Source organism: Apis florea, unplaced genomic scaffold (assembly GCF_048593485.1).
Source record: "Apis florea isolate Af1SG1 unplaced genomic scaffold, ASM4859348v1 contig_3587_pilon, whole genome shotgun sequence".
Taxonomy (NCBI): domain Eukaryota; kingdom Metazoa; phylum Arthropoda; class Insecta; order Hymenoptera; family Apidae; genus Apis; species Apis florea.
This window is the reverse complement of record NW_028256789.1, coordinates 3,333,186-3,342,500: the sequence shown is the minus strand read 5'-3', so window position 1 is coordinate 3,342,500 and position 9,315 is coordinate 3,333,186. Positions and strand designations below refer to the sequence as shown.

Here is a 9,315-nt window from a genome sequence, read left to right as displayed (position 1 = left end):
GACATCTTCATCGTCTCCCTCCTCCTCCTCCTCCTCCTCCTCCTCCTCTTAGTGACCCGACTCGAAAAGGACCAAAGTTTCCCTCCCCCCTCGTCTCTCTCGCCTCTTCGTGGGTAGGATGACTGTGCCGACACGTCTTTGGCCGCAGTTTCGATGCCAGTTGCGCCAGTCTTCGAAACGATCCTTTGTCGGCCGATCACGAGACACCTGGACACTCGGGTTATCTTCTTCTTCTTCTTCTTCTTCTTCTTCTTCTTCTTCTTCTTCTTCTTCTTCTTTCTCCTTCTCCTTCTCTTCTGATTTGAGGTCATCGAAAGGGTATCCTCGATCTCGGCTCGAGGAAAAAAACCACGGGCCAGTTAACACCGCAGTGTCATTCTTTGTGCCCGTTGTGTTTGACCGATACTTTAGCCCCGGTTAACACCCGGTTCTCGGCGCTTGTGATCCATCGTCCGTGATCCGCTCGAAACCAGTTCTTATCGATTCCTCTCCGATTTTCCGGTCAGCTTTGGAAAGTGGAGAGAAAGGCGGTGTTTAAATTTGCTTAACCCGTTTCGAGAACGTATCCTCGATCGGAAATAGCGATGTTTAACCAGTTTATCGCTACTGGAAATATATATATACGACAACGATGCGTATTAACGCGTACAAAGTTAGAAAATCTAGGCAGGAGCAAAGAGAGGCTGTAAATCATTTTGGAACGCGGTCGGAAACCACGCCCGCCCCCCCTCCCTCCCCCTCCCCTCCGTGGAGGGAGAGCACGTGCGCACCCGAGCACGACGACGGTACACTTATTTTCGAGGTTCTTCGGAAGATTAAATTTACACATAGTAGCGGCGTGAAACAATACGCGGGACCCGTTTGCACATTTGCTCCTGCAAATATTTGAGCGTCGGTGGTGTGTTTGCCTTCTATTCGCGGTGGCCAAGGGCTCCATGTGTACACCGATTCCCCTCCCCCCCTCCCTGCTCCACTCTTCTTCTCCCTGATCGATGTTTGCCCCGGCCACTTCCCTTTAATTGCTCGCGAATCGCGCCGTAATGACCGTTCCAACGAAACCGAATCTGCGCCCGAGACGCGGTCCGCCAATTTCGCAAATTATACAATTATCATCCACGTCCCCTTTCTCCTGGACATTTTGTCCACGCAAAAAGTATGGAGAGAGAGAGAGAGAGAGAAAGAGAGAGAAAGATTCCACCAGCTCGTTCGATTTCACTTCGCTTTCGTTCTCGCGACGGGAACAAACGTCGAGAGAAAATAAAAAGGATTATATAGAAATAAGTAGAGGAAGGAATACGCGAATAGAAGAAAAGGAAGGAAGCGCGTATAAACGATAAACGTGTACACCGTTGAAATATCTGGCTCACGTTCGCGTGGATTTTAGATTTTACGAGGGCGAGGAGGGTAATACCTCGACGCGACAAATTGGAGGGTAATAAAATAAAATTTGAGAGAGAGAGAGGGGAGAGTGGAAGGAGAAACAGGAGAGGAGATGGAGGGGGCAGGTTATAAGGAGAGACGATCGAAGGCGCGGTAAAAAGTACTTGGGGATTAGCAGAAAATAGAGGAGAAATGATGGATCGATGGCGGTAAAAACGCGGTAACGTGGCCAGTTATTAACGTGGGCTGGACGATGTGACGGCCGATCGAGAGAATCGACTGGGACTGGGTCTGGCAACGAAGGAAAAACGGAGTAAAAACGTGACTGGGCGTAGGATGGGCGGTTTGGAGATGAGGTCGCTAGCCGGAAGTCCCGTCGCACCGGAATTCATAAAAACTAGCGGCGCGGACCATCGTTCCGCGGACCTTCCTTTCTCCCTCTCTCTTTTCCATCGCACGTTGGGTGGAAAAGCCAGAGCGTGGTGCGAGCCTGGGAAACGTGGAAAGCTCTCCTCGTTTCCCAGGAAAACGAAATTAATCGAGAGAGAGAGCAAATTTTTACTCTCTTTTTTTCGGGAGAAACACTTTTCGAAACGCTTTCTTCTTTAAACCTTTTTCTCTTTCGTTCTTTCTCGTATCGATCGTATCGTGGTGGATGTTCGCAACGGAAGTATGAAATTTTCAAAAAAGGATCGACGGTGGTATTCTTATTCGGCGGGTAAACCGGGGTGCTTTTTTTTTTCTCTCGTTCGTACGTAGGGGGAGATGTAAATTTCGCGATCGATCGATCGGTCGCGTCGTCTCGTCAGGGTCAGAAACGCGAGCTCGAACGCCGGCCACCGGCAGGCAGGGTAGTAAATAAAAGTCCAGAGTTAATTTTTTTCGAACAATGGACCGAGCTGTTGTGGTCGCCGGAGGAGGGTAGACACCCCCGCGTTTTTTACATCGGTCAGTCCCACCCAACTGGACGCAATCCCGTGTCGCCGTATAAATCGAAAGCTAATGGGATTCATGGCCCAGTCGGTTGTCCACCAAAAAAAAAAAAAGTCCTATCTCCGAAAAAACGAATCCATTTCTCCCCTCCCCTCCGATTAGATTTCGAACGATATTTTAATCGATCTTACGCGATCATTCGTTCGTCGAGATGTTTTTCTCTCTCTCTCTCTCTTCTTCTTCTTCGCTTTTGTAAATTCCACGATCTTTCAATCTTTCTGAAAGATAAAATTCGATCGATTAAAAGAAAAAAAAAAAAAAAAAGAAAATCGATCGTTGAAGGATCGAAGGACGAACGATCGCGAGATTTTCGGGGAAGGAAAACGGGTAGCAACGCGCGAAGCGAATCGGAAAAATCGCGTGGAGAAGGCGGCGCGAGCGTGATTTTCGGCCGGCTCTAATTAACGCAGTCGCGAATCAAAGACGAGGAAAAACGAATAAGATCGCGGGTTAAGCCGAAAATTGTGCGGTAGACGTCATCAAGATGCAGCGTTGCCAAGGATCCCGTAATTAGGGGAAGCTGATTTTTCATTTGTCGGGTATCATTGAGGTTCTGCTCATTAGCCGTCGGCGTCGACAGCGTCGGCGTCTACGGTGCGCGCCGCTCCGTACCAGCTGAGCACATCCGTGGCTGAAGGATGCCTCTGGTTGGTTAGCCTGGCCCCAGTCTGGTTGGTCTTTGGGCTGGCTGATAAAGGCGCATCCTCCTCTCTTCTGCTCTCCTTTTCTCTCCCGTCTCCTCAGACTCTCTGCTCCGCCGTCTCGTCTCTCGCGTTTATTTACTCCCTTCTGCCTCCCTCTCTCTCTTTCTCCTCCCTGTTCTACTTTCTTTTTCGTCCCGTCGCTTCTTCGAGGATCGATACGTTTTTCGAAAATTCCCTCGAAGACGCCTCGTTAAACGGAATTTTCTATTTCCGTTTTATCGAATCGTTGTATACTTGTTACAATCGATGGATCTCGAGTAGAAACAATATTTTAAATTAGAAATTAACGTTGAACGTCTTCTTTGGCAATCGCGAATCCATCTCGATGTTCTCTTCGCGGGCGTGGAGAGAGATGTTGACGAAGCGAGATCGTTACTCGCTGTCACGTCGACGCGTCATCTCTCTCCGGAGTCGAGAATCGAAACGCTGAAATTCGAGAAGGGAGAACGGTCGATCCTCGATCAAACGTTCCTCGATCGAAGCGAGGAAACAAAACTCGAAACAATGCTCGTTAAGAGAAGAATTAAACGCGATAATTTCTTCTCGAGAAGAAAAAAATATCGTTGACGAGAGATATGTTTTTTCGAACCGCATCAACAGAATGATCTCCCTCCTCCTCCTCCTCCTCCTCCTCCTCCTCCGGCCAAATTTATTATTATTGTTATTATTATTATTATTAACGTCAATCGAATTTCTTTCTTTCGCGAGTGTATCGGAGCGTGCGATTCAAATATTCGCGACGTAAATAGAGGGAATGATTTCGAGGTAATAAAGAGGGGACGACGCTTCGAGGACGTAACTGTCATTCTCGAATCAATCTGGCCCCCTCGAACTTGTTTCTCGCGTGGGCGTGAAACGACTTGCGTGGCGTTAAGTAACGAAGCCGGCTCATTACTTCTTCTCGCGTGACGTTCGTGAGCCGGGGGGGAGGGGGGAGTAAATGAAAGGAGGCGAGGAGAAAAGGAGTTTCTGCCTTCGCTCTCTCCCTCCCTCTCCCTCCCTCTCTCTCTCTCTCTCTCTCTCGTCTCGTTACGGCCATCCGTCATTTTCACACCTCGACGAAGATCTATAACAAGGGGCCTCGAACGCGTGCTCGCTACGATCCCCGTACGCGAAGAAGAAATTTTCAAGCGTCGAACTTTCCTTTGATCCAAACGATTGTCCTTGAACCCGAATCCGCCATACTTCTCGCCACATTTATCATTCTCCCTCTCTCGCGCGCGTGTAAACGTAATTACCAACAACGAAAGTTATTAAAGGCTTTTAACGTTAATTTTAATGCCCCCCTTAATGGGCGTTCGTGATATCATCATCGCTATCAATTTTCATCATCAATGAAATGACGACGTGTCTCTCGATCACGATGATTATCCGCAAGGATTCGACTGATCGCTCAGACGTGTTCGTGGTGTGTGTTTCAGGGATTGGAACGCGACGAGCAACGTACGCGTACAAGAATCCTGGCCCACGTGAGCGTCCTTCGGCACGGCCAACTCGAACCTCTTCAGCACCGAAGGATCAGGCTCCTTGATTGTTTCGCGCCTGGCGGTGAGTTTTCTTTTCCATCCATGATCGCGCGAGATCGGACGAAGCCACGAATTTATACGTTCCACGATATTAATTACCCTCGAAATGTCCAATTTTTTTTTCCTGCGATCTCGATTTCATTAAAATGATCGATGATTTTGTTTTCGTCTTCGACGAAATAATAAAAATATCGCGTACAATACAACGCGATACGAGAGACAGTTCGCGATACGTGTAATTGTAAACGTATAATTGTTTTTTTTTTTTTTTTTTTTTTTTTTATAACGGTTGGTTCGCGTACGATCGAGAAAGCAATTACACGGAAACTTAATTGATTCGAGGCAAGGCAAGGCAAGGCAAGGCGAAGCGCCTCGCGATCGGGATCACCGTGACATATCTTCGTGCAATCGAGTCGAACTCTCGCCGAAACTCTCTCACGCCGTGACCGATTACTCGAGTCGCCGATTAAAATCGCCGATCCAGTGTTTTGCCCGAGTTTCGGCTTGATGGAACGAGCTCGTTTCGCTTGGCTTAGGCTCGGGACGTTCCCTCGGATCGATCGATCCAAAATTCGCGCAACGTTTCCGCGCAATGCTTTGATCGGCGATAAATGTAATAATAATAATAATAATAATAATGATAATCGTTTCGTTTCAACGACGCTTCTTTCTTAGTCTCTCGTCTCGAGGAAATGATACAGAGAAGAGAAAAAAAATTATACGTATCAGGTTCGGTCGAAATAGTTTTCTTTTTTTTTTTCGTCTTCTTCTTCTTCTTCTTCTTCTTTTTCAACGCGAGGCGTCGAAGCCTTTTAATTAAAAATTAAATCGTTAGGCAGAGCGGTCGAAGAGGTGTGCTCGGCTCGTAGCGCAAGGTGTCGTAGCCAGAAATTTTTTCGAAAGGGAAAGCCTCGAGGAGGAAGGGTGAGAGACGAGAATGCGCCTCGTCATTCTCCGTTTGATACAGCAGGAAACCTTGAAACCAGCCTCACAAGCTTCCAATGCACAACGACAGCTATGAAATCGCCGATGATTGCCTCTCTCTTTTCCGTTTCATCCCCTTCGGGGGATCGGATCGGATAAGTTTCGCCGATCCTTCGAAACTGTCGACACACCGTCCAGTAATTTCCAACCCCTCGTTTCCAACATCCGTCGATTATTTAAAAATTGTCCTCGTCCTCGTTCGTTCATATTCGTTATTGACCTCGAACGAATTGGAGAAATCGCGTCGAGACATCTTCATCTCGACGATATGCTCGACGATCGATCGCCCGTAATCGATTTGCGCGCGCGTGACGATTCGATCGAAGGAAGGATTGGGGGGTCGCGACGCCGATTTTCCTCGGTCGCGAATTTCCGCTGATTCATGGAAACAACAACAAGGTCCAGGAGAAGAAGCCGAAGGCCGCCGCAAAGGCAAAGATTGACTCGTCAGAGATGAAACATCTATCCCTTTGTCTCGCTCTTTGCTCCATAATTTCTCGTGTATACACGACTAATGGGTTATTTCAGGTAATTAGCCGCAGAGCCCGGCTTCTTCTTCTTCCCTCGGCCGCCGGCAAAAAGCCACGGGATACACGGCGATCCGCAACGATTTCGCGCGTTCTCCTCGCGTACACCTCTCTATTTGCGTACTCACCGCCTCCATTTCTCCACGCTCTCTCCCCTTCCAACAATCATCCCGGACCGATTCCTTTCCCGTCGACGTGGTTAATTGCGATACAACCTCCTCCTCCTCCTCCTCCTCCTTCTCTTTGCCAAGGATATTAAACCGTCTTCCAAATTGTCCCGTGATAAATCGTTCCTCCGCTTTTTCCGCTTCTCGCCTCGACCAGATTCTTCATTCCTTTTCCCACGCGAGATAATCTCCAAATCGACGCACATTTCCCCAATTTTTCTCCAAGGTTCTTCTCGCCTCGATGCTCGACGTTCACCACCACGATCGTTCGATGCGATGCGATCATTCCGCGATCTGAATCCAGCCAACGATCGTCGAGGTCGCGATCTCGACGATGACAGGCAGGCGATTTATCGAAAGAAACGATCGCGTACTCCCCTAGTTTCGAGTTTCGCCCAGGGCTAGGCGCGTCCATAATCGGCCGATTAAACGCGGCCCTCGGCGGGCCCGTGAATTTGGCAATTACCGGGGGGGGGGGGGCCCGGTGCTAATGACGAGCGACCCGACGCCGAGGTAAAAACGTGTCGAAGGTGGGGAGGGAGAAGGTTGTGAAGGCACACCTTCCGAGAGGATCCGAGCCTCTGCCGAGTCACGGCGTGTAACGAACTTGAGCTGGAACTCTTCTCTCCCTTTTATCCACGATGCCAAATCCTCCCGGCCCTGACCGTTTCCCTGTCACAGGATGAGGCGTCATTAACGATACCCTCCCCCTCCCCCTCCGCTCCTCCCGATACCTGGCCCGGGAACGAGATTACGATCCTCGATTTCTCGATCCTACGAGTTATTTTGTTTGCGGTGCGGATAGAAGGCCTATTGATTCGATGGCTCGTGTTTCGAGATTGGCCGAGTTTAAACTCGATCCATACGCTTCTTTTCTAAGATTTCGTCGAAGATCGGGTAGAAACGAATGGATTCGAACGATTTTGAACGAAGACGTTTTCCCCCCACGGGGAAAAGAATGGATGGATCTTTATGGATGGATTAGGAAAGAATGGGATAAAAGAATGGAGATCTCACCTTGGATCGTTATTTTTATACGAAAATTTCAACCGATTTTTAATCAGGTTTAGAGAAGAAATTAGAATCGGGTATAGATAGGATTCGTCGGTGGTAGCAAAATCGTGGAGGAAGAAGAAGAAGGCTGGGAAGGGCGGAGGAGCAGGCGAAGGTGGCTGGTTCGTTAATTACTGATTTTCCTCGGTCCGCGTCACTTTTTAATTGACGCCAGAAATTGAACCAGAGAGCGGGCGCATCTCGCTCGATGGCCGAACGCTCGTTTCTCGCCGAGTCATCCTTCGCCCTCCCTTCCCTTCCCTCCCTCCCCCCCTCTCTCTCATCCTCTCTCCTCTCTCCTTCCCCTCCCGCCCGAATCATCCTGTTAGGATCGAAATAACCCGGCCGAATTCTCGTGCGTGCGAGTAGCCTATGAAGAGAACGAGAAATAGACATACTTGCTCGCGAGTATATAAAATCCAAACCCAAGAACCTTCTTCCAACCTTCTTCTTCCCCTCCAAAACTGATCCAGAACTGTAGTGATCGAGTTCGCACTCCAATTGTCTTCCAATTCTTCGACGGATTATTCCCGAGTGTTGCGCGATTTCGAAATCTCGAAATCTACGTTCCATCGCGACGTATATCCATCCGTCGATTCAACGGACGGAATTCGAATGGAAGGAACGCTGTGATGGTCGAACGAGGTGAACGAGATCTGGTTCGAAGAACTTTAAACGGATCCGCACAAACAGTGGCGCGCACGTTTTCCTCTGGACAGGTGTTCGAGCCACGTGTCCCGTGGGCTGTCAGTTCCCGGCCACCAGAGACACACTGCCAATGACACGAATCCTCTCCTCTTATTGTCTCCGTCGCCTTTTCCACCCCCGCCTTCGAAGGAGCGGAGCGTAAAAAGCGTAGAAAGGGGTGGGGCCCGTCTCTATCTACAACTACCTGCGTTTCACCCGGTTCGTGTCTCTGTTTGATGGAACGGTTCATTGGTTCTGGCCTTCGTCCTCGTCGTGTCTCCGTCAGCTAGTTCTCCGCCGCGAGGCTGTCAGCGGCAGAGCAGCCGCTTCTCACCCTCGTAAAAATAATTACAGAGGGTGGGCGAGGTTGGGAGGGAGAGAAGAAGAGAGAGACTCCTCGATATTGCGGGTTCATTCGTGGCGGTATTGTGCCAATCGGATCGGCTGATAAGCCGCGGTGGGACGGGGCTTAATAAAAATTCATTTGTCACGGCCCTTTGGAGATGATGCGCGCGTCTTATTCTACGTAATCTTCTTCTCCTTCTTATTCTCTTCTCGTTCCTTTATTCGCTACCTCGCTGCTCGTCTTCCTCCCCCTCCTCCCGTGTGACCGATTGATTTCGCTTTGCCCGTTTCATTGCAAACCCGAAACCCGGCCGTTTTCTTCTTTCTCGAAAACTTTTTTTTTTTTACGAAAACTCGATCGAGAACGAGGGAGGGATATTTCGTATATTTTATCCGCCGGAAGATAGAGAGGATGGAAATATAATAATTGGCGTCCGAGTAATTATCGAGAAAAGAAATCGATATCCTGATATTGAACTCTGTCCGAGGGAAACGAAAGCGCGAAATCAATACCCTGAAATTGCTAGGATACGATCGGGGAACGAGATAAGGGTAATTACTCGCAATTATTAATTACGGTGTACGCGTGCTGGCTGCGCGGAAATGGCACACGACAGAGGAAGAGGCGTCCCGCGGGAGGCGAGCGCGAGGTTAATAATGGTTCTGAGATCGTTCTACCCTGACGCCTCGGAACAATCGATGATCGTTGATCCGCGGAATCGCGAGGACGTTTTCTTTTTCTCTCTCTCTCTCTCTCTCACTTCCGCTCGAATCCCAACGGAACGGGAGACATTTCGCGGGGAATAAATTAATATCGCCACTTCGACGATGGAAGCACCGAAGGCTTGATCACCGATCACAGCGATTGCCTCTCGTTTGTTCGCGTCACAAAAGTGAAATCCCCCGTGTTCCTCGACCTTCCTTCCCTTCCCTCCTCCCCCATCCTCCT

The 9,315-nt window shown here is 49.2% G+C and overlaps 1 protein-coding gene and 1 long non-coding RNA gene across 4 annotated transcripts in view; both read left to right on the top strand.

Moving 5' to 3' along the window:
• LOC100866718 (uncharacterized) overlaps positions 1 to 9,315 on the top strand; it is a 271,606-nt gene that overhangs the window by 252,024 nt on the left and 10,267 nt on the right. The gene's annotated exons all lie outside the window — the stretch shown is intronic.
• SoxN (SRY-box transcription factor soxNeuro) overlaps positions 1 to 9,315 on the top strand; it is an 81,390-nt gene that overhangs the window by 71,730 nt on the left and 345 nt on the right. For 2 of the 3 annotated variants that reach the window (XM_086914250.1, XM_086914248.1), the window contains one exon: positions 4,499 to 4,625. The exons of the other annotated variant lie outside the window; for it this stretch is intronic. In XM_086914250.1, coding sequence (XP_086770376.1) covers positions 4,499 to 4,550 — 52 coding nt within the window. In that variant the 3' untranslated portion in view covers positions 4,551 to 4,625. The remainder of the gene's footprint in view (positions 1 to 4,498; positions 4,626 to 9,315) is intronic. 3 annotated transcript variants of the gene reach the window in all.